The sequence below is a fragment of the Paroedura picta genome, chromosome 2, assembly GCF_049243985.1.
Source record: "Paroedura picta isolate Pp20150507F chromosome 2, Ppicta_v3.0, whole genome shotgun sequence".
Classification (NCBI taxonomy): domain Eukaryota; kingdom Metazoa; phylum Chordata; class Lepidosauria; order Squamata; family Gekkonidae; genus Paroedura; species Paroedura picta.
Window position 1 is genome coordinate 6706484 of NC_135370.1, and position 25642 is coordinate 6732125.

Below are 25642 nucleotides of genomic sequence, written 5' to 3' on the forward strand. Positions count from 1 at the left end.
AGGTTAAGTCGCTTTGAGACCCCTTCAGGTAGAGAAAAGTGGCATATAAGAACCAACTCTTCTTCTTCTTCTAATGCTGAGGCTACAAATTGTGTGAAACAGAAAGGCCAGCTATGGAGTTATGCTAGCAGTCCTCAACCTTAATGAACCTGTGGGCAATTGGTAGAGTGCCACAGCAAAATGGCTGCCAATGGGTAGAACAATCTCAAAATGGCTGACACAGGGGCTCAGTCCAGTCACAAAATATTGTGGAGCCACACAACGAAGACAGCTGTTTCTAAATGAGTGCTCCCTGTAGATCAGCCTTTTTCAACTTTTTGACAGCTGAGGAGCCCCTGAAATAATTTTTCAGGCTTTGAGGACCCTCAGAAGTAGTGTCAGCTGGCCAAACCCAGGAAATGACTTGTCACCATTAGTGACATCATCACCCACATTAACTGGCAGGCTAGGGAGGGAGGAGAGGAGGCAGTTTGAAGTGGGGGTGGCCATGCAGGCTCCACCCCCTCCCATGCACAGAAACCATGAATGAACTCGCTCACACTCAAGATGGGAGGAGGGAGAGCAATGGAAGCGGTTGGCTCCCTAGCTTATGGCCAAATCCATTAAGGCAAGAGGGGGGAGGCTGTGGACCCACTCTGGAGCTCCCATGGACCCCTGCCAGGGAATCCCTGCTGTAGACACAAGGGTAGGGTTGCCAGCCCCCAGGTGGGGCCTGGAAATCTTTGGAGGGTGGACTGCATGGCATTACATTTCACAGAAGTCCCTCCCCTCCCCAAATTCTGCCTGACCCATGCTCCGTCCCCAAATCTCCAGGAATTTTCCAGCTCGGAGCTGGCAACTCTACCGCTTGGTTCATCTGAAGCACCTCCTGCTCCAATGAAGTGGAGGGAAGTTGGGAATGGTTCTTTGCCTTGAGGAAGAGATGTTTCGGGAAGAAGTAACTAGGTGTGAAGAAACACAAGCTATGGCTTCAACATACATGTTGAGAAGCTTGGGTTTACGTGGCTTCAAGACACATGCTGGGAAAGAAAAGCTATAAAGCACCACCGCAGGTCTGAAAATGGGTGGGGAGCTAATTACCTGGGTGTTAGCGCAGTGTTGTGGCTACGAGTGATGGCTTCTCATCTGGAGCACCGGGTTTGATCCCCTCCACTGCTCCTCCACTTCAGCCAGCATAGGTACTGTTCTTGCAGAGCTCTCTCAGCCTCACCTACTTCACAGAGTTTCTGATGAGGGGAGGACAGGGAGGGTGATTGTAAGATGCTTTGAGACTCCTTCGCGTAGTAAAAAGCAGGATACAAAACAAACAAACAGCCCTTCTTCTAATTGATCTAACACATTATTCCAAACCACTTAGCATAGACTATAGAACTCAAATGGCATCATGACTCACTTGACAGTAACGGACACAGAGGGTGCTTTTGGCACATCCTCCGAGACGGAAAAGCTGAGTAGTGCTGCTTGCTGGCCGTTTCTCAGCTCTCGTTCCCGGCTCCCGCATGTGGTTGTTCTTCAACAGTCTTTCCCCACAGGTCTTCTTTAATGATCCCACCATTCCCCAACAATAAAACCATAGTATTTTGCCACCAGGCATCAGCTAAACATCAGAAGAGCCCTGCTGGATCATCTCAACGGTCCATCTAGTCCAGCATCCTGGTTCACACAGTGACCAAATAGTTCCTCTGGACAGCCAACAATAGGACAGAGAAACCAAGGCCTTCCCCTGATAAGAACATCAAAAAAGCCCTGCTGGGTTACCCCAGTGGTCCACCTAGTCCAGCATCTCATCCTACACCAGTGGTTCCCAAACTTATCTGGCCTACCGCCCCCTTTCCAGAAAAAATATTACTCGGCACCCTGGAAATTAATTTTTATTTTATTTTAATAGTTATTCATCGCCCCCAAATGCACCTGTGGCCCATCGCCGCCCCCTGGATCGCTGCAGCCCCCACCAGGGGGCGGTAGCGCCCACTTTAGGAATCACTGTCCTACACAGTGGCCAAACAATTCCTCTGAGCAGCTAACAACAGGGCAGAGGCCTCCCCCTGATGTTGCCTCCTGACTCTGGGATTCAGAGGTTTAGTGCCTCTGAATGTGGAGGTTCCCTTTAGTCACCATGGCTAGTATCCACTGATAGACCTATCCTCCATAATTCTATTACTAAGAATGTAAGCTTTGTTGGATCAGACCAGAGGTCCATCCAGTCCAGCATCCTGTCTCACACAAGGGTGAACCAGTTCCTCTGGAGGGCCAACAAGAAGGCATAGTAAGCCAAATCCTTCCCCTGATGTTGCCTCCTGACTCTGGGATGTAGAGGCTTAGTGCCTCTGAATGCAGAGGTTCCCCTCAGTCACCATGACTAGTAGCTACTGACTGACTTATCGTTCTATGCATCAACCTTTTGAAACCTATCGTTTGAATGCTTATTCCTGTGGCCTCTACAACCTCTGGCAGTGAATTCCACATCTTAATCAGTCCCTGTATAAAGTAGTCTTTCCCTTTGTTCATTCTGAACCTACTGCCCATCAGCTGCATTGGATGCCCTTGTGTTCTGGTGCTTTGTCAGCTCTTTCCCTTCCTTGCATAACTTGTCAAACCACCAGCCTTTCCTTACAGGGAAGTGGCGCCACCCCCTCATCTTCTTGGTTGTCCTCCTCTGGATTTCCCCCAGCTCTGCCATGTCCTTTTTTCGGAGCTTATACTGAAAAGCCTCCTTTATCTATGGGTGGCAAAAACGGTGCAAGTCACCTAATGTCCTACTTGAAAATAACAGAACCTTTGTTCTATTTTTTGTTAAAAAAATGAATTCATTTATTAGTTTTCGATTTTACAAAAGCAGACTTTGAACACACCTCAACAGAAAAATGTCTCCCTACATTAAATATTCATCTGGATGGATTCCTATATATTAATATACCTAAAGTTAGAGGTGGAGATTTAACAAAATCTGACGGAGTCATACCAGGAACATTCAGTTAACCAACTACAGAAAGGAAGTTCTCCCCAGACTTTCCCTGCCTGTCCTGCTTGGAGTCTCCTCACATGGATCTCTAGCTTGGGTTTTTTTGAGTCCTGACTTATTTTTAAAACTGACTCCCGCCATAATTATCCAAGCAACATTGTCCTCTTCTCTCACGTTAGCCACAGTCTCATGCCCTGATGAAACATGGGCGGTCCCTTTTATTCCCCAGCTTACTGATAAAACATATTTTACCAGAGGTTTTGACAACTGGGCTACTGTGCAAACAAATATAAGAGTGTCGCTGGAATTTTCTTTCACTGCTTGAGAAAGGACAAAACCATTGGGAGGCAAACAAGGTTCTGTTTGTGAAGCTTGATGGTATTCTTTAACTGGGCTGTTTTGTGCAGGGCTCTTTCCTTCTGTCCCCAGATGTCTGCCTCCACCCCAATTTTAGCCTGCCTTGCCGACAAGCAAGGCATACCCAACCTGTCTTCCCTTTAAGCCACTGCTACTACCCTTATGCCCAGCTTCAGGTAAGTAGGAGGCTTTTCTCACGACAGTGACTAGTGTGAAAAGCATGCATGAGTCACCCGTCAACCAAGGGTAAGTGGATGGAAACTCTGAGTCGCTCCCAATTTCAGTTCTGCCCCTCTCAGTGCCAAGGACCATGACTCAGCAGCAGAATGTTTTGCATGTAGGACCTTCCCAGGTTCAGCTCCTGGAATCTCCAGTAGATCTTGGGTTGAGAAAGACTGTTCTCCTCCCGAGTTAGCTGGAAAGCCAATACAGCTAAGGATGAGCAAGATGAGCCAAACGGCCCATCCACACCCATTGCAATACGTCAACGAGGCCCTCGGAGGGAGAGAACCTTGTGAGGAAAAGACTCATACAAGGCTTATCTCTATATTTCTGAAATGTCGAGGGAAAAGGCTTCTTGGACATGGCGGATCCATGCTTTTCAAATATGCTGTAGAAAAGTACTTCATTTTAATAAACATTGTTAAGAAATCAGTCATGAAAATGCAGGCTTTTAAAAGGACACGACAAACAGTTTACATCTCAAAGTTGGTTTCCCCGCTAAACGTGAGTGGAATCGTTACTGATGCCGGCCGTCTTGTTCCTCCTGATCCACTGTAGCGCTTTTAGTTGTGCTGTACAAAAAAAGAAAGATATTACAGGGGAGCAATAGGAAACGTCTCTACTCAGCTCCGCTCTATTGTAAGTTGATCGATTAGGCGAAGGAACAAAATGCATTCAAAATAAATGCACATTGCACAGTATTACACGCAGTGATCTTAAAAAAATTATTACTGAGTGTGCATTGTCCTGATAGGCTCAGCAGCCGTGGCACTGTGAAGAGAGTTCAGTCCTAGAACAGCTACTTCCTGTCGATCTGAGATGCAGGTTCCTGCCAGTCAGATCACAAATGTCCCCTTTGACTTTGGTACATTCAGTGCAAAAAAATAGCTTCAGGAATATTTTACCCTTATAAAAATAAAAGGCATATATTATTATTATTATTATATTATTATTATTATTATTATTATTATTTCCCTTGAGAGTGCTGAAAGAATCAAACACAAGAACAATACCTATTTAAGCATGGAAAAGTGAAAAGAACAAGAGAGTATTTTGTCCACTGATTTCTTATATCTACACTCTAAGGAACAAATTAGCGTGAACCTATAAAAATAAACAAAAGTAGTCATTGTAAGAGGATATTTTTTTCCCTTTTTCCTGATATGTTGTGTTTTAAGTCGAGTTTGTTTTCATTAAAAAAAAAACACACTCTTCATGCAGTATAAAGCATAAAACCCATCATTATTAGAGTCCCTCGTAGTAGTTTATCGCTTATGGAACACACGGTCTGCTTATGCGTTTGTACAAGCCACCGCCCACTCACCACCCCACGTTGCCAACGATCCCCGGCATTTATCACAAGCTCCGGAAAAGTGATTTCTATGGTGCACCACATGCAGGCACTCATAGATGACAGGTCCAGCATGTATAGCGTGTGGGTACTATTTGTATTGGATGTGATGGAAACCCGTTTCTGGGACAGTTTGCAGAAGCTGCCGATCACGTGTTCACCCCGATCCGTTTTGTTTTCCCCTAGGAATCGCAAACATTTAAAAGTTCTGTGATCGGAAAAAACAAGCCCAAAAATGCTGGCATGTTGGTTTTCTCTAAGCACCGTGGCTTCACAGCACTCAAATGGCTTTTGCAGTGCCTCCTGTTTGGCCTTATCCTGCAAAGCAAAATCCTCTAGGAGATGCCATCCAGACATTTGTGTCTTCTTAGAGGAGGAACCAAGGAGTCCACGTGTGCTTGTTCTGTTCGGGTCCAAATAGTTTGTTTCACTCGAGTCCGAACGTGCTCGTCTCTTCCACGGCCGTCAGCAACTTCTCGTACAGCATGGAGAAGGACGGGTATGGCGGCAGATCCAGACGATTGAAACACGTGTGAGCCCTGGGGAGGGGTGAGAAAGTAGAGGAGGGGGGAAACCCAAGTAATTTCCAGAAAGGCACAGGAAAATAATTAGGGAAACATACTTCTAAGAAGTTTATAGAATCAGAGAATCATAGAGTTGGAAGGGTCCATACAGGCCATCTAGTCCAACCCCCTGCTCAACGCAGGATCAGCCCTAAGCATTCTAAAGCATCCAAGAAAAGTGTGTATCCAACCTTTGCTTGAAGACTGCCAGTGAGGGGGAGCTCACCACCTCCTTAGGCAGCCCATTCCACTGCTGAACTACTCTGACTGTGAAAATTTTTTTCCTGATATCTAGCCTATATCGCTGTACTTGTAGTTTACACCCATTATTGCGTGTCCTTTCCTCTGCAGCCAATGGGAACAGCATCCTGCCCTCCTCCAAGTATCAACCTTTCAAATACTTAAAGTATTTATTCATTGTACCCTTGGATTTTATGGCCAGGATAAAAAAAAGAACTACCCCAAGCAAATTGGTAAGGGAATATGTGATATTTCCCTGCCTCTGTTTGGATGGCAATGAGAGTAAGACGGGGGAACAAGTGGGTTTACTTCATTATGCTATTGTGCATGCTCAGATTTTTTTTTTTTAAGGTAAGGGAGGCGAGGCAGGAGCCAGGAATGCCTACGCCCCCGACGGAAGTGTAAAATGCAAGCGGTAAATGGACTCCTGGGCAGCCCACAAATGTAGAATGCCAGGTTGGCATCCAGAAGTCAATATGGCCAAAACGCGCCGGCAGATAACAACTGCGGAAACAGCCCGGGTTATTGCTCTCTTCCAAAACTAGTTTGCCTCCCTTGCAAAGGGAAGGAATGTGAAATAAAATTTTAGAAAGATAAAGAACAATGCCTCTTGCAAGGGTTAAAAGCTGGATCGCTGATAAAAGTCCATCAAAGCTGCTGCACTCCTGACCTTGTTGGGGCCTTCTCAAAGCTCTTTCCACCTAGGCCAGGGGTAGTCAAACTGCGGCCCTCCAGATGTCCATGGACTACAATTCCCACAAGCCCCTGCCAGCGAATGCTGGCAGGGGCTTGTGGGAATTGTAGTCCATGGACATCTGGAGGGCCGCAGTTTGACTACCCCTGACCTAGGCAGTAAAGACCGTTCTCAAATGTCTAGTAATGAACCTCTGGCTGTGCCTTCTGATGGCAGAGCATCAGCCGGAAAGCAAACACCCCTCTTATTCTTTCCACTAGATGAGAATCTCAAAGGCTGTATGCTCACATACTAATCTTGGGATAAAGAATCGACACTCATTTTACTGGCAGCCCAGCTTGTCACTGCCCACAGAGAACACAATCAGAGATGGCTGGAGGATGTTTCCAAGCACAGGAATCCCTTGTTTTTATCTCCGATGCTCTGCCATTTCTTCATCCCCAGCGTTTGTTGAGAGGAGTAAAAATCAGCAGATCTGCCTGTATTCGGTGATGAAGTGGGAGGCTCCCCCAGAAGTCAGTCTGTATTGGGCAGAGGGATGGAGGTTCCCCAGACGTCTTTCTGTATTGGGCAGAGGGGCAGGGGACTTCCCCAAAAGACCGTGTTGAGTGAAAGAATGGAGGGCTCCCCCTGAAACCTGCCTATATTGTGTGGGGCCTGGCTGTCTTGATTGTATGCATGATGCCACTTGTTGGGGCTATCCAGTGAACCCAGTATCCTGCCGTTGGAACCCTGAATTTCCACTGCACAGCAACAAAAGTAGCTGTATACAGGTTTCCTTCTCTCATGGCCTTTTCCAAAGGCCTTCTGACACTCATGGAGGCTCCTTGACTTTTAACTTGAACTCGCCACCCCTCGCCAGTTCTGTGCCATGTTTACACAGCAAAGCCTCTGAATATGGCACCACTCCGGACAGAAGGTGTCTCTGCATGGAGGGACCAGGGAGCTTATGAAAACTGCTTTCATTTTTTGAGGATGCTAGGAGACGTGAGAACCTTGTCCTACAGAATTCTTTACTTGCTCCGTGGTAGGACCCGAATCATCTTGAAGAAACAAGCCCTTCTGCTCTCTCGATAAAGAGATTCAGCATCCAGGAAGGAAGCCTATATATTTACGCTAAGCGCGCTCTCCTTGGGCACAGTATGTCAATGTTTGATGCTAGCGGCGGCTGATAAAGGTAAAATGTTATCGTAGCTCGTGGCCACTTCATGCCCAGATGACTTTGCCTTTCAGCCAAAGTTCCTATATTGTGCCAATTATGTTAGCCTTGGTCCAGAGTCCATCTGAAACTCAGCAGCCAGATTCATATTTGCACGCTCAAACAGTTTACACTGGTGATTGTGGAATTCACCCCAAATAAAACCTGGAAGGACCAATATACTTGATACTGCGGAGTGGGCCTCCACCTAACCATTCCTTTCAGGTGTGTCCATGTGTGTGTCGGACTAAGGCAACATGGGTCTGAATCCACACCTGACCAATCGCTTGGGTGCCTTTGGGCCAATCTTTATCAGCCTAACCTACCTCCAGATGCACCTGAGGGAACGTTAACTGATAAATAGATCAGCCAGAGTCCAGGTCAGTGGCAGGGGAAGAGCTTTTGGGAGTCATGGCTCACTTCTTCAGATATCAGTGATTCACAAAAGTTCCTCCCCTGCCCCAAATGTTGCTAGCCTTGAAGGGGCTCCTGGACGCTGGCTCTTTTCTACTGCTACAGACAGACTAACCTGACCACCCATCTAGGTAGACATTTGCCACTGGACCCATCAGAACATGAAGACACTACTTTCACACCTCCACTCCATTTTTTATCCCACCCTTCCTCCTCCAAGGAGCTCCAGCCAATACATATGGATCCCCTTCTTTTCCTTCTGGCCTCTATTGTCTCGGCTGAGAGAGACCAACTGGCTCAGGGCCCCCTAGTTGAACCTTCACGACTGAGCCGGGGTTTGAACTTGGCCTCTGAGCCGTGCACTCTGTCAGCTACGCAGTCTCCGTTAGCTCTTCCAGTCCAGTAACAGAATCTGCCGGGTATTTTCCAAAGGCCTTCTGACAGTCACTGATGCTCCTTGACTTTTAACTTAAACCTGCCACCCCTCGCCAGCTTTGTGCCATGTTTACACAGCAAAGCCTCTGAACCTGGCACCACTCCGGACAGAAGGCGTCTCTGCATAGAGGGACCAGGGAGCTTGTGAAAACAAATCACTTTCGTTCTGCTCAGAATTGAGGGCGGGAAGGTCATTTGGATCAAGATACTGCTGTTTCTCCCAGCTGCCTGAGGGGTTGTTATCTCATGCTTTGTTTAATTAAGTTCTCGTGTGCATACGCACGCCTATAAAATCATGCTTGGGCCATGACCAAATGCCACCAAGGCACTATTTGGAATCAAAGGGATGCCGAAATTATCCCTATCATAGCTGATGCTTTGTACGGGTTGAGTTTCCTGAAATCATTCTTTTCCATGGAACTGTGCAACGCAGGGGCCTGGCTGTCCCCACCAACGAGGCCCATAGATTTAGGTTTCTTAAAATACCTGGTATTATTTTACCTGGGCAAAGCAGTGATTTTCCCCCATTTTTCGACACAGAATCTTCTTGGTCCGTTGCTCCCCCTCAGAGACGCAAAACCTTCATAAGGTATACTAGACGTTCCTGTTACAAACTGGAGGCGAAAGCAAAACAATTTAAGGAATTAGTGCACAAAAAAGAACTTATGTGCTGTTTTGAAAGCATGGGTGAATTCCTATGTGCAAATTGTGCCAAACTGGGGACGGAGGGAGGGGAGAGGAGTAAATCCCATATATGTGTGTGTGTGTGTGTGTGTGTGTGTGTATGTATATGTATATATGTATGTATGTATGTATGTATATGTGTGTGTGTATATATATATATATATATATCTGTACACAGCCCGTGGCGCCGCGGGCTCCATGGACTGAATAAAAGAGTAAGGGGTAGTGGGGTGGAGTTAGGGCGGGACTGGTCCGGGATAAAAACTCGGACGGGCCAATGAGGAGCCGCGAAGCGGCTCCTGATTGGCCCCTCCAAGTGTCCATCCCGCCTGCTTCACCCGCACAGCCACAGGTGAGCGGTCGGCCGCGCCGCCTTCTCCCGGCCGCCGGAGCGGCCTCGCGGCGTCATAGACGCTGCGAGGCCGCTCCACCGGCCGGGAGAAGGCTTGGGAGAGCCTCTGGGACGGGTGGGCCTGGGCGGGTGGCCCTGGCCGCCTTCTCTCGGCCGGCGGAGCAGCTTTGCGGCGTCGTAGACGTCACGAGGCCGCTCCGCCGCCCGAGAGAAGGCTTGGGAGAGCTTCGGGGGTGGGTGGGCCTGGGCGGGTGGGCTTGGCCGCCAAAGGACCGCCGAGGAGCCGAGGATGCCCCGCCGCCGCCGCCCACCCTCTCTAAGGTCAGCTTCCTTGCGCTGCCCTGTCCCTCCCTATCCCCCACATTCTAGCGCCCATTGTATTTTGTTTACAATGGGCTTTAATTCTAGTATATATATATTACATTACAATTATACATCAATCTTACTTTCTTTAAAGCAATTATTAGCTGCCTTTGATCCTTACAGAGCTCAAGGCAGTTTACAAGATAAACACAATGCATAAAATAGAATATATAAAAATACATAAAACCCAAATTTGGAAGCAATGCTTAGGACTGCTTTAGTCAAAGGCCGACCTAAACAAAAACGTTTTCAGCTGCCCCTAAAAGATTAAAAGTGAGGGGGATGGGTGCACCTCCCTGGGGAAGTTGTCCCATGACTGTGGGGCTGCCGTTGAAAAGAACCCCTCTTGTGGGCCCACCCAATCTCTACTTAATCTATTCTGCCCAAGGCAACAGTCAAGATGATACGCCAAGAGGGATGCGGTGCTTCAAGCCCACTCAATGAACATGAGCGTTTAGGTCTTCCTTGGGGAAGATGACTCTGTGAGGCTGCCAGAGGGTATTTTCCAGGGGAAAGGCACACCCTGGGGGCGTTCAGATGGAGACCAGAACCAGGGACTTTATAGTTGCATTTCTCAACCAGCATTTAAGTGATGCTGTAGGAAAGTCCCTTCCCTTTCAGAAGAACTTAGGTGGATTGTAACTGGGTGGGCAGAAGGGATTGTGCCTGAACTTGGCTCTTGCATGCCCATGGAAATGCTTATCGAAACTTTGGGATCAGAAGGCAAATTTCCTCCAGACCAGACTGACCAGGGATTCTGGGGGTGGGGTGGGGGTTGAGGGGGAGGCATCATCTGGACATGGAACTGGGGCCACTGTGGGTGACCAGGTAGTTGTGAATTTCCTGCATTCTTCATGGGGGTTGGACTAGATGACCCTGGAAGTCCCTTCCAACTTTATGATTCTATGACAAAAAATCCCTTTGATTCTATGACAAAAACTCACACATTTATCAGCTCTTGGGAGTCCCACTGGAGTGGACTTTGTATATTTATGACACTTTGATTTTCTAGATCCTCCAAAGAGTGCCATGCGTTCTGCCTTTCCTAAGGCCAGCTAGTCGGACCCCAACCCGAGCTTACCCATCCCAACCCATGTGCTATCTTTGCAGCACAGTTTTCGGAGTGAAACTGTTTCCTCACTGTCAGTTTCCGCCACTTCACTGGGGATGTGTCAAAGTACCCATCATGCAGGCCTGTCAGGACCATACAACCACCTTCACCCTCTCTGTTAGCATCCCCGGGTTGTGGTTTGGCCAAGCAGTGGGCCTGGATCTGGGGCATTCTTCAGGACTGCTCCTTCTCCATATTACCAGGATGGGAGGGAAACAGGTTGGGGAAAGCCAATGATTAAAGAGAGGTCACCTCTAATCTGGAGAACTAGGTTTGATTCCCCACTCTTCCTCCTCCAATGCAGCCAGCTGGGTGACCTTGGGACAGTCCCAGTTCTCTCATAGCTCTCTCAGCCCCACCTATCTCACAGGGTGCTTGTTGTGGGGAAAGGAAAGGTGTTTGTAAGTCGCTTTGGGACTCCTTATAAGGTAATAAAAAGCAGGGTATAAAAGAACAGCTCTTCTTTGTCTTCTTCTAAAAGATATTTTTAAAAAAGCTGATCTAACATTGCATAAAATATCGGGATTGAAATAAAAATAGGACTTTGAATGGGCATATTCACTTAGCTGTCTAGTTTAGAATGAATTTTAAATTAATTGTCGAAAGCTACTTTGAATTTTCACTTTGTAACCTAACAGTCATTCTTGTATCGTTTTACTTGTTCTTTCTTATTGCTGGTCAATGACTGTAATTAAAGATTTGATTTGACAAGATTCTCAGGGCATACAGTTTTGAGAGCCCAGGCTCCCTTTGTCAGGGCCAAGGCACTGACTCTCAAAAACGTATTGCTCGAAAACCTTGCTGGTCTCGGACTCCTGGATTTGAATCTTGCTGTTGAAATGAAGACCAATGTGGCTGCCCTCCTGAAGCCATGAGATGCATCAGAGCAATGGAAGCCAAACCAGAGAGAAGAAGATGGAGAAATTTAAGAAATGGATTTGACACTCCCCTCCCACATCATATGATCCAAAGCCCTGAAGGTAAAACACAGCTCATCTGAGGATTGCTTTGGAAATAAGCTAGTCTAAAAAGATGTAAGATGAAATTTTCCAATATTACAGATATATAAATTTCCCCCTTTCCATTTCATTTTTTAACCAGAAGGGAATTCTTTTCTTTTCATTTCTCTTTTCTTTTCTTTGCAGTTTTGTTTGCTGTCTCCCCCCCCCCTCCCCAGCTTAGTTTTGTTATTCACATTTTGCAGAACAGAAATTCACGAGAACAAAGCGGGCGGGGATATCAAAACAGCAGTTCTAAGTGGCCTTGAAGAGATGAATGGGACTGGAACTCTTCCTCCTGTCCTCCCTTTCCAATTTTGTTTCATAAAGACCAAGTTGACAGAACAAACATGTAACAGGAAGAACAAAAATAACTTCTCCCTTTGCATCACATCTCCCAGTGCAAATATCAAGACACGATAGTGCTCAATTCAGCAAGTCATGCCACAGGCCTCTGCGGAGAAGGGCAGGACATGCAGCCACTGAGGGGGGAAAATGCTGCAGTGAATAAAAAGCCACATGTTAAATCACAAAACATATAGTGATTTATTTGGATGATTTGGAAGATCCTCTGCAGGGGACATATACAAGGGGAAATGACACCATGGAAATACCACTGGCTCCTTGTAGAAGAACAGTGATTATTAAAAATGCAGGGCAAGAGATAAAAGCTAGGAAGAGGCTAAGGCACAAGGGAAAGAGGAAGACCAAACATGAGATGGAGGTAATCTCAGAAGCCACGAGGGCCCTCAGCTTGCAAGACCCGAGCATGGCTGTTAATGGGAGGACTGGGTTGCCAAAGTGGGAAGCACCTTGACAGCAAATTGCCTCTCACACACACAGAGATAGAAGCATTCTTGGATTTATTGTCTCCACGGACAATCGGTAAGTGTCTTGAAGGAGAGTTGAGAACAATCAAGCCATCTGTCTGGCTTGAGGTCACATGCTGAGAGTTTCATTGGCCCAGACTGGATCCTGAACAGTGAAGAGACGGCTGGGTGTTCCACACACATCGAGAGATCACTTACCTGTAGTAGCCTTAGCCGCTGTTCATTGTTGAATCTTTCTACAGCAGCCCAAAACCATCGGATAACAATGTGATTGTCGTGGTAGCCTGTCGGGATCCGAACAGAATGCCATGTTAATGTGGCCCACTTCCCTGGGACAGACAGACTGGGAGATGCTAATCGTTAACAGGTTTCTAACTCTCCACCGAGGGAAGCCATTAAAGCAGGAGCTGAAGGGAGGGCACACGCCCTCCACCTAAAGGAGGCCTCTTCTTTATTTACTTATCGATATTAGCTCAAGTTTTGGCAGTTTTCTCTTGGTTTCTAGAAGCGACTCATTATCATGCTGGACTGAAGCTCTTCCATTACAGCAGAACAAATTTAGAGTCCAGTCGTGCCTTTAAGACCAACAAGGTTTTATTCAAGGTATGAGCTTTTGTGTGCGCACACACTTCCTCAAATGCCATGTCTTCCATTTCAGCATACTCTGACGCCTCAGATGAATTTTTATCAGCGATCTGATCCTAGCATATTTCTCGGTTACCCAAGAATGAACACCAGATGCCAATTAATTCAGCCATCTCTGTCCCAGACACATCTCTGGCAGATGGAGGCTTCTCATTTTTCACCAGAGGGCCTAACTTCTTCCAAGCCTGGATGCCAATGCCATCTGCAATGAATCACAGCCGAGCATACCTTTATACCTCTGATTAACCTACACGCTCCTTCGCCTGTTGCCAGCTGCGCTGTCCCGGATTCTGCCCCCTTTGGATCAAAAGAAACGCTGGCCCCTAATCCAAAAGCTAAGTAGGGAAACCCAGGCCTTCTGAATTAAGTTTTCTTCAAAAAAAACTAACACATGCTTTCTAAAATTCTGTTGTGACAGATTAGTCTTGAACAATTAAATCAGAATAATTTACTGCGATCCTTTTTTTTTTTTTTCAAGAAAGAAGTTCCTTCTTCAACGTTTTGCCCCCCCCCCCTCCAGGAGATCTGAATAGGAAATCTGACTGCAACACAGACCCACATATGGAGAAGATCTCACCTCCTCTGTACTCGGTATTGTTTCGCCAGTCGCTTAAGTCAATTTCTGCCGTGCCAGCAATAACCAGCTCCAACTCTCTTGCATCAAACACAGAAACCAACCTGGCGTCAACAACCTAGGAAAGAAAATAAAGGCATCCAAAGATGTGTGTAGAAGATTCAAACCAACCTCCTGTTTGGGGAGGAATGTAGTCTGGCTAGAGATGTTCGAATAAGTACTCAGGCTTTAACAGACTGGCTCCAGAAATCTGTCCACGCAAGAAGAGCAGTCCGTCCCCGCCTTCTCCTCACCATGGCGGTTCTGACCCCTTGGAAAGTTGATTCTCAGGACTAGCCATGTGAATTGGAGGGCTGCAGGAGCACTGCCTTTCCTGCTGGATTCATCACAGTGTTGTTTATTGGGGGGGGGCAGGGAAAGAATTACTGTGTGATGTTCTGGAGGCCTCACTTCAAAAAGGACATGGACAAAACTGCGACCTTGCAGAGGAGAGTGAAGAGGATAATCCATGGGCTGGAGACTAAGCCCTATGAGGAAAGGCTGAGGGACTTAGGAGTGTTCAGCCTGCAGAAGAGGAGGTGGAGAGGGGACAAGATTGCTGTCTTGAAGTATCTGAAAGGTTGTCACTTGGAGGAGGGCAGGGAATGGTTCCTGTTGGCAGCACAGGATAGGACCCTCCATAATGGGCTTAAGCTACATGTAGAATGGTACTGACTTAATATCAGAAAAAAAAATTCAGTCAGAATAGTTCAGCAGTGGAATGGGCTGCCTGAGGAGGTGGTGAGCGCCCCCGCATTGGTGGTCTTCAAGCCGTGGACAAATAGTTATCCTGGGGTGGGGCTAGATGCCCTGTATAGACAATTTCTAATCTGGGAATCTGTTCTAATCTAACTCCACTTGATCCATCCCAATGTTTATTGGAGGAAAAGAGTTAGTGCCCAAACCAATATTGTCTTTAGTATTAAAATAATGGTTACATATGCTAAGACAAAACATGTTTTAAGCCAGAGGGTCTTCTTCACTGGTCACTTTTTGTGTAACTACCATGCCTTACAAATCGATCTTACAAAAATATTCCTTGAGGATATTTTGGAAATTCTTACATATTTTTATCCCTATTCAGGAATCATATACTACCAGCCAGGCCTTACTAAGTTCTTGTATATTGGAACAGTTTCTGTGTGAGGAATATTACCGGGTCACCTGAAGAAATGTCTCTGAGTCAAAATGTATTTAGTCTCAGCATGTTGTAACCAGTATGTTCTTCTTGGGAAATGTATGTGCAACAGAACTCTAGAGGGGGTCACCCCAAGGGTCAGACATGACCCGGTGCTTTACCTTTAAGCATGGATTTATGTTTTTAATGGTCTCTGTATACACAGCTTTTAATCCTAAGTATGCCCATTAGACAATAAACAATTATATTTTATTTTTAAATTTTTGCTTGCTCAACCTTCGGCTTCCTGGCGCTCCAGGTCAAGGCCAGGTAACACAAATAAGGCATTTGATATTCTTTTACCTCATAGAAGCCACGCACGAGACTCTCCGTCTGCTGCACGACCCCTCTTTCAATCCTCCACTTCACCATTCTCTCGATATACTCCTTTTTGTTCTTTTCCGTCACGGGGATGTTGGCCCCCCCGGGCTTCAGTTCCCGCTCGGTTATCTTAAAGACAAACAACAACCAGGGCCTAGTCTGCATACAATAGATAATGCACTTTCAATGTGCTTTCGCGGATGGATTTTCCTGTGCAGAACAGGAAAATCTACTTCTAAAGTGCATTGAAAGTGCATTATCTCATGTGTGCAGACTAGGCCCAGGACATTACAGATAAAGGGGAGGGGGGGAAACTATTCAGTTAGCGAGAGGTTCATGGAGCTGCACCCAGTGATGACAGTCCTGCTGAAGCAATGAAACTTAGACCGGCTGAAGCCTGAGACCTCAAGTCCAAACGCAGGGATGCCAGACAGATGTCACAGTCTGCAAAGACAGTTTTTTCAACCAAGTTTCTAATATAGGGAGGGGAACAGTTCACAGTGTACAGCAGGGTTGGCAACCTCCAGGTAGTGGCTGGGGATCTCCTAGGCTCCCAACTGATCTCAGACGGCCGCAGAGATCAGTCCTCCTGGAGACAATGGCTGCTTTGGAAGGTGGACTCTATGGCATTATGCCATGCTGATTTCTCCCCCTTCACCCAACCCCATCTTCCTTAAACTCCCCCCCCCCCCAATCTCCAAGTGTTTCCCAACCTGGAGTTGGTAACAGTATTAGGGTTGTGTACGGCAGCGTCCGAATCGGAAAGGTCCTCCCCTGCCACAAATTTTGTCAGTCTCTCAGTTGCTCCTGGACTCTGTCTCTTTTCTCCTAGTGCACAATAGTTCTGAAAACCGGCTCCTACCCCCCAATTTACTTACACACACACAGTGCCTTTGTTTGTGTGTAGGGGAATCCCATCTCTACCTCTTGGTGCAGTGAAGGGGTAGCCTTCAAACCCCTGCTGCAATATATTTTATGAGAAAGAGCTTGGATCATTGATGCTTGAATATGCTGACTGTGGTGTGCAGCATCAAGTCATAGCTGACTTTTGGTGATCCCATCTATTGTGACTGTATGAGTGTTTTCGGCTAAATAATCCACTTTTGTTAACTACAGAATTTGTTTTCCCCCTCTGCCCACCTCTCAGACAACACAAATTAAGATTCACGTATTGGTAGTATTATGCACAGCAATTCGCAGCTCTCTCTAAAGTACGGGGCATAGTTGCAATTTTTCTTCTAGAAAACACCAAGACATTTCTACTTTGGAAACCCACATGCATGCCAAATAGTACAATTCTATGTGCCAATTCATAAATGACACATGCAGGCAAGGGCTCATGGGATTTGTAGTCCATGGACATCTGGAGAGACAGAGTTTGGCCAACCCTGCTCTAGAGACTTTACATCTTTTAGTTACAGGCTAGCAGCCTTTCACATTGGCAAGCTAAGCTGGGCAGGTAAAAGAGAATACTGCTTGGCTAGAACTTTAAAAAACCACTCAACCCCACCCCCTGCAACAACATCCTTTGTATTCTCCACGTTCCTCTGTCCCTCTGCAGTTGCAGAGTTCCAGACAAATGATATGTAGAGTTACAGGACCTGCATGAGTCGGAAGGGGGTGAAATCACCTTGTCCTCTTTCTTGAGTCAGCAGAGTAGCAATTTCAACCCCTGCTGACTACCGTCCGCCCCCCACCCCACCCCCCAGGCGACTGTTTATTCATGTAGGACTTGAGATTCCAGGAATATTTTCTCCAGGAGTCAAAGAGTGGCTGCAGGCAAAGAGAGGAAGAGGGACCTGTGAAAACATAATATTCTCCTGGCACTTCACATTGAGCCCTTGTTTTTAAACCTTGGTCTGACTTGGTAGGGGTGATGGGTGGAGAGACACACTCAGATCAAGTGGCAACATGAATTCTCCCACCTTATGAGCAAAGGAGACATCCTTATCCAACAGCAGGAAGCAAGGCACCTTTCTCTAGTATTAATTTTTGTTTTCTGGGAAAGGAAGGAAGGGTGCACACCTGTCCAAAAACTTCTTCATTTACAGTGAATGTGAGGTCGAGGATATCATGTATATCGTTGTCTTTCATCCACTGCAAACTCTGGTGGAATTCCTCGTCAAGATATTCCAAGTCACTCAGCTCACACAGTCTAACACAAACAAGAAGAGGTTAGAGAGATGGAGGAGACAGCAAGGGGAACATCGAGGGGAATCGAGTCTATGGTGCATGTCTTACTCCACTGCCCCTTCTACCACGTGGTTTGCTGCACAACTCTTTTGTCTATTGTTAACAATTTTTCAGAATGTCCAGATGCGGAATATGTCAGACTGTTACTCTCCAATGAATTCCTGCAGCTTGCGCTATTAACTGAGAGATCCTGTGCTAGGTCAAGGGATGACCTAACTTTTGATTTGAATAATTTCTGCTGTTTTAAACTTTATTACTTCTATAACTGCTGATTACCGATGTATGTATTTGTTGTGGCACGTTCTTTACTTCGGCCGTCTAAGACCACAGCAGTAAATACCATGCACCTGAAGAACTGTTATGCCTTGATGGCTTTGTGTTCGCTTCATGTTCTCCCAAATCTCTTTGTTTCCTCAATACCAACCAAAGCTATTCATCTACACGTTTTTCTTCATGGGGCACATGATCAAGACATTTGTGGTCCAACATCACTCTTCTGCTTTTTTCATTCTGCAGTTCCGCATCCGTGAGAGTTGAAGGGAAAGAAAATTCCTGCCTCCCCTCACCAAAAATCAGCAACATCTGGCACCCTCCGGGATCACAAATTACCAATTAACAATCAATGCAATCTTTGGGTGGACCCACTGGCACAGGCCTATAATTCCTTTTTGCTCCATCATAACAAAGCATGCCTCTGTACCCAGGTTCCTCAAACACAAGCTGCTCAAAGATAAGAATCGTTATGCAAATAAGGTGATCCCAAATCTAAATCCATTCACTGCTCACACTGTCTCAACATTTCTGAAGGGAAGACAGTTTCAGAGGGGAGCAGTGATGGTCTGGTGCAGAACAATTAGACTTGAGTCTGGCAGCACCTGATAACCAACGGAAGGGGGGAGGAAGACCTTTTTGAGAGTCCCGGGTCCCTTCATTAGATACCATCTGTTGAAGGGAAGCTTTGACTCTGGAAAGCTCCCCCCCCCCAATACTAACTCCCCCCCAATACTATTGGTCCCTAGGGAACCACTGGACTTGAATCTGAAGGGGATATTGCCATGGTGCTTGTGCAGCCCCATGAGAGGTGAGGGGAAGGGAAATCTAGGAGCAGGCCACTGTTATTCCACCTTTCCATTTTTTTGTACTCACTATTGCAGGGCTGCTTCCCCAGACAAGTGGTTCCCAGTGGCTCCTTGGGGGACCACAGTTTGAGGAGGGCAGCAAACAAAACATGGTGCAGGGTGCGGCTTGAACTCATGGCTGCCTTCCTGGACTTGTGCTGCTGCCAGCCCCTGGTGTCCAAGACAAACTCCAGTGGTGCTGGCAGTGCCCCTGGGGGCATCTCTTCCTTCCATGCCCTAGCTGCTGGAGGCATGGAGGAGGTGTCAGAGGCCCAACCTTGCCTATAGCGTTCTGATCCACAGCTCTGCCACTCCAGAGTCTGGTGCAGTGGGAAGAAGCGGCAAGCAGAAGTGACACCCACCCACTGCCTGAACCACTGCATCGCCTACCTTCTGGCCTCCCAGAACCTTTTTGAGGGGCAAAACGCCATGAGTGGACCCCGGGCAAATAAATGCCATTGTTGAAAGAGGTAGGCAGATTTCACAGAAGAAGCAGAAGACAGTAAGGCAGCTATCGATTCTCTCCTCTCACTAATAAGATCCAGAGGTCTTGTTAGCGGATATGACCACAACGAAGCCTTAATTGTAGGTTGCAGGCTGGCTTCATGTTAGATAATTACAGACTGAGGGCAAAGGTTTGACGTGCGAGTGTGGAGATAAGGAGCTTAGGGGAATCTCCACCCCCTCCAGCATGACCACAGGAAACTTACTGAGTTCTAACCTAGTGCTGCCAGAAGGACCGACTTTATAACGGCACTTTTGTGGCCAATAAAGTCAGAGCTTGTTCACAAAATGTTTATGAGTTCTCTACTCACATTCTGAGCAGGGCTTTATAAAACGGGCGGGTGAAGAAGGCATCTAACAAATACTGATGAATCAGAGCGAGACCAAGGATTCGGCCGCTAAACCGGAACCTGTCAGAGAAAAAGAAATTAAAGAGCCATCTCTGATCCATCATTAACTCTGGGGGGGATCCATAAAGTTCAATGAAAAATAATAATTACCAAGAGCCTTTTTGTTTATCAGCATTACCAACATCTGCACGGTCAGGCACTGCAGGGGTCTCAGACCAAAACAGTTGCCTGCCCAGACCTAAAGGTAAAGGTAAAGGTATCTCCTGTGCAAGCACCAAGTCATGTCTGACCCTTGGGGTGACGCCCTTCAGCGTTTTCATGGCAGACTCAATACAGGGTGGCCTTGCCAGTGCCTTCCCCAGTCATTACAGTTTACATTGACCTAGATGTTCACAATTAAACCGTACATCACATTTAATTTAGATACGAAATGTTATACAGGGACCCACCTGTAAAGAAAATAAACCTCACATAAGAATGTTCTAGCATTCAAGGGTGGGGGCCACCTAAATTAGGAGTAGGCAACTCTCAGCATGAATGCCAAATGGTGACATGCCAGATCGTTTTGCTCAGCGCTGCAGGGCTGGTTCTCCATTCAAGGGATCCAGGTGAGCCCCTGAGATGTTAGGTAGCAATGAGGACCCTCCCCTTGCTTCCCTGTGCATCTGCCAGTTTCAACCCCAGCAAAAAGAACTGGTGCTGGTTTTTTTTAATACCCTGCTTCTCACTCCCGGAAGGACATTCCCCACAATAGACACCTGGTGTGGTAAGTAGGTGAAAGAGCTCTGAGAAAACAACTTTGCAAGAACAGCTCCAGGAGAACTGTGACTAGCCCAAGATCACCCAGATGGCTGCATATGGAGGAGGAGTGGGGAATCAAACCCAGTTCTCCAGATTAGAGCCTGCAACATCTGCATTACTACACCATGCTTGCCCTAAGGAAACAGAATCAGCCCAGAGGACTGGAACACTGGCCAGGTGGCCAACCGAAGAAGAGCTGTTTCTTAATATCTCGCTTTTCTCTATTTAAAAGTCCCAAAGTAGCTTACAAACAGCTTTCCCTTCCTCTCCACACAACAGACACCCTGTGAGGTAGGTGAGGCTCAGAGAGACCGGAGAGAACTGGGAGTGGCCCAAGGTCACTCAGCCAGCGTCATGTGTCTCAAAGCAGCTGACAATGACCTTCCCTTCCTCCCCCTGGAATAGGGACCTCATGACACAGGTGAGGCTGAGGGAGTCCAGAGAGAACTGGGAGTGGCCCAAGGTCACTCAGCCAGCCTCATGTGTCTCAAAGCAGCTGACAATGACCTTCCCTTCCTCCCCCTGGAATAGGGACCTCATGACACAGGTGAGGCTGAGGGAGTCCAGAGAGAACTGGGAGTGGCCCAAGGTCACTCAGCCAGCCTCATGTGTCTCAAAGCAGCTGACAATGACCTTCCCTTCCTCCCCCAAAAGAGGCACCTCACAAGACAGGCTGGGATGAGAGAATCTGGAGAGAACTGGGAGTGGCCCAAGGTCACCCAGAAATTTTCATGTGGAGGAGTGGGTAATCGAACCTGGCTCTCCAGATTAGAGTCCATTGCTCTTAACCACCTCTTTAATGAGGACAAAACAGAATAGGAAAGAGCCCTGTACATTTCCTTGCACAGCTTTTTTGGGGGGGAGGGGGAGGACATGGTATGTTTAAAAGAATCATTCTTACCATTCATGGTGGTTGTCCACAAAAGCAGACATGGGACTTATTTGTACTGTGTAAGTATCATTGGCAGAATATTCAAATAATCCGTAATACGGGTTGAAGAGCTCTCTGGATACCAGGAAAAAAAACTCCCTTGAAGGTCCGCTGTAGTCCAGCCTTTTAAGAAGAGCAAGCACAAAGAACAGCATTATACAAGGTGATTGGACTGAAAAGTTTTTGGTCATCATATCGACTCAACGCAATTTTAGATCTGAAAGTTTAGAAGGTGATTCAATGACTGATCCTAAAGCCTTCAGTTTTACTACTGAAGCCGGTAATTCCATCTCTCAAGGGGCCATTTATTTTAACAGTTACACAGATGTGGGTTTCCGCATCTTGGAGTTGCTCTGAGAGAGACAAAAAATCCTGTTTCCTTAAAACACTCTTTATAGATGCCCACTTCCCAACAAATCTCTTCCAGAGACTGCAGATGTGAACTTCAACCACTGACTGTTTGGGATAATGGATCCTGCTATAACATCTCTGCATTTAATTGCCCTACATTGGAAGCAAAGATCAGCTCTTTGAAATGCATTCCTTTGGAGGTGATGGCAGCTGACGGAACTTTCCTATCTGTCAAACATACAACTCACCACCAAGGGAAGATGAGTATGTATTATGAGACTCTCTCTGACTTGTCCTGCAGTTATGACAACACCATGATTCAGGTTTTTTTTTTTTTAAAGCCTTGAGGAATTTACATTGATGTCCTCTAAACAGTGAAAGATTCGTTTGAGCTTTCCAGAGGGAGTGGAGAAGAAGAACCACAATGTCCTTAGAAGAACCATCTCCAATAAATGGCTCATCCTAATAAGCCCCACTCTTACTGCCATCTCAAAAAAAAAAGCTGGAAATGAAATACCAGAGCTCTGCATGTTAGGAAAATGGAACCCATTTCAGGATTTCAAGAGTTAGGAAAGGAGCTGAACATTATAGCATCATAGAGTTGCAAGGGGCCATAGGGACCACCTAGTCTAACCCCTGCTTAATGCAGGATCAGCTTGAAGTATCCAGGATAAGTAGCTGTCCAGCCACTGCTTAAAGACTGCCCGTGAGGGGGAGCTCATCACTGCCTGAGACAGCCCATTCTATGGCTGAACTAGGCTCATAGAATCCTAGAGTGAGAAGGAGCCATACAGGCCATCTAGTCCCACCCCCTGCTCAATGCAGGATCTGCCTTAAGCATCCAGGACAAGTATATGTCCAGTCACTGCTTGAAGACGGCCAGTGAGGAGGAGCTCACCACCTCCTTAGGCAGCCCATTCTAATGGCTGAATGAGAATCATAGAATTGGAAGGGGCCATAAAGGCCATCTAGTCCAAACCCCTGCTAAATGTGAAATCAGCCTAAAGCATCCAGGATAATCAGCTATCCAGCTGCTTCTTAAAACTGCCAGTGAGGGGGGGGAGTTCACCACCTCCTTAGGCAGCTGATTCCACTGCTGTTTGACAAAGTTTACTGCATGTGTCTATAGGCCATTGCAATTATAAATGACATACATGTATATACATTTAAAATAAACTTTCCATACAGTTAAAATATCATTAAAAAGTGAAAAAGAGTTACAAGAGCATCTTACAGACTGGGATTAATTAGTATCTTGTTTGTTGCCAGCTAATTTGGTCCAAATCTCTTCTGTGGCCAAAGCATAACATGATACATCATAGGTGAGTAAAGCTCCATATCAGACAAAAGCTTAACAACTTTATCAATAACAGTTACGTTGTTACTGCTTGAAAGCCATTTGCCCAAGGATTTCACCCAGGGGTCCACATACAATGGACAATGGACCAAAGAGGATTTCTTCAGGGACAGATTCTCCACAAACACACTACAGCAAATATACAGGCATGTGCATACAACAAACCAGTGAGATAAGCTGCTGGTGTGGACATTAAGGGGCTTTTCGCACGCCTTCAAAATCGCACAATGGTTGCCAATTGAAAACGCTACTGATTTACAATACAATACAATACAATACCTTTATTGGCATAAAGCAGATAAGCAGGATAAACAAAGTTAGTCAGGATACGTCAGACAGTTTAAATTTAAAAACTGAGGACAGAAATTCAGCCGTAATAAAAGTGACGTCGGCATCCTTATCACTCAGTAAAAATTGGCAAATCAGGTCTCTTGAATGGTTTCTCCGTTTTGGTATGAGAGGTATGATATGCCTTCTCTGTTCAGTGAACAAGGGACAATCCAGTAGGATATGTTGGATGGTGTCAGGAGAACTTGATTCACAGGTGCATAGTCTGTTTTCGAAGGGGATCTTGGCAAATCTCCCTTGTAATACTTTAGATGGAAAGGCGTTAAGCCGAGCAAGTGAAAACGCTCTGCAAGTTATGGAAATAAGCCGGCATTATCCCGTGCTTCACTTGGAGACCAAGCGCACAAGGAGAGCAGATTGCTGGCACAGTGGGATGGATTTTTTGAAATTCCTGATCAAGTAGCCTTTGTTTGATCTGGTACATAATGGAGGATTCATTCAGAGATAAGATGTAATCGTAGTCAATGCCAATTTGTTGGAGTGTAGTCAGGATGGTAGAGAACCATTTAAATTTAAAAGTGTCTCTCAGTAAATAGGCCAATAGACTATCTGAACGAACCCTAAAATGCAGTTTTAGCCAATATTTAAAGGTGAAAATCCAGGCCTTAGTTTCGAGAAGATTGTGTCCAGTTTCAAGACATAAAGAGGAGTAAGGGACGCAATTTGGAGTTCTCAAAATCTGCCAGAGAAAGGCAGACTGTAACCTCTCTATGTTTTTGTTAAAACCTGAAATCCACAGAGGGATACCATATAAAATTTGGGGAAGAATTTTAGAGTCAGACACACGACAGACAGCTGGGACAAACTGATTGCCTTTAAGGAAGAAAAACGGTTTAGATGGGTAATGGAACAGTTAGCCTGCACAGTAATCCTATTTCTGTGTTTGGTCCAGTGCAAATTATGTTGGAAGGTGATTCCTAGGTATTTGAAACATTTGACCTGCTCGATTTTATGACCACCAATGCGCCAGTTTGAGGGAGACCACTTCTGTGCAAAGACCATCACTTTGGTTTTTTTTAAAGTTTATCGATAGGTCATTGAGTTGGCAATATTCGTGGAAAGCATTCAGATATCTATTCAGACCAATTCTGGAATGGGAAAGCAAAACGGTGTCATCAGCATACAGAAGAAGTGGGATTGGCAGTTTATCTAGTTTGGGTGGATGACCATTTATGAGTCTTAGGGTTTTTGGGAGATCATGTAAAAAGAGGTTGAATAAGTGAGGAGCAAGGACGCAGCCTTGTTTAACTCCTCTCAGGATGGGAATTTGATTAGTTAAATGACCCTTTTCAGTAAATTTAACCTGACAGGTATTGTTGGAATGGAGGTTCACTAGAAGTAGTAATAGGCGCAAATCAATATTAAGGTCTTGCAATTTTCTCCATAGTAAACACCTGGAGATAGAATCAAATGCACCCTTGAGGTCAACAAAAGCTACATAGAGTTTCCTCCTACCTGTATGGAGATATTTGTCTGCAAGAGAGTAGAGGGTTAAGCAGTGGTCTAAGGTGGAACAGTTTTTAGTGAAGCCAATTTGTTCAGGACCTATTAGGTCATTTGAAGTCACCCAATCTAATAGCTTAAGTTCTAGATGTTTGGCATACATTTTGCTGGCAATGGATAGAAGGCTAATAGGGCGGTAATTTTCTGGAGAGCTGGAGCCAACTTTTTTATAAATAGGCACAATGATTGAGTTAAGCCAGGATTCAGGGAATATTCCCGATTGGTCGATGGCTGTAAAAAGGACAGCCAGGAGTTGTTTCCACCAGTTAAAGTTTAGTTTAAATAGTTCAGCTGGTAGACCATCAGGCCCTGGAGATTTGCCTAATTTTAGTTCTTGGATAAGGTTTTCAATTTCATCTAGGCTAACAGGAGGCCAGCTAGGAAGAGAATCAGCAGAGGGTAGACTGAGATGATTGTTTTGGATTGGGGAGGCAGCAAAAAGTGTAGAAAAATAATTGTGCCATGTTTGGGAAGGGATGGAAGATTTAACTGGCCTGTTGCTTTCACCTAAGTAGTTTGCGATCGTTTTCCAAAAAGAGCTGCTGTTGTTAGATTTAAATGTTGCTAGAAGATGGTCCCATTTTGCCTGATAATAAGAGCGCTTCTTAGTGTTTATTAAAGATTCATAGTGTCATTTTTGGAGTGTATAGTTTTCT

General features: G+C 45.9%; 1 protein-coding gene across 1 annotated transcript in view; it reads right to left on the bottom strand.

Annotated features, from left to right (window-relative positions):
- Nucleotides 1-3925: 3925 nt before the first annotated feature.
- Nucleotides 3926-25642, bottom strand: part of HECW2 (HECT, C2 and WW domain containing E3 ubiquitin protein ligase 2) — a 249813-nt gene continuing 228096 nt past the window's right edge. The window contains 8 exon segments of the mRNA XM_077319283.1: nucleotides 3926-5431; nucleotides 8938-9050; nucleotides 12973-13058; nucleotides 13997-14111; nucleotides 15513-15659; nucleotides 17556-17685; nucleotides 19657-19755; nucleotides 21398-21550. Of these exon segments, the coding sequence (XP_077175398.1) occupies nucleotides 5320-5431; nucleotides 8938-9050; nucleotides 12973-13058; nucleotides 13997-14111; nucleotides 15513-15659; nucleotides 17556-17685; nucleotides 19657-19755; nucleotides 21398-21550 (955 nt within the window). The 3' untranslated portion in view covers nucleotides 3926-5319.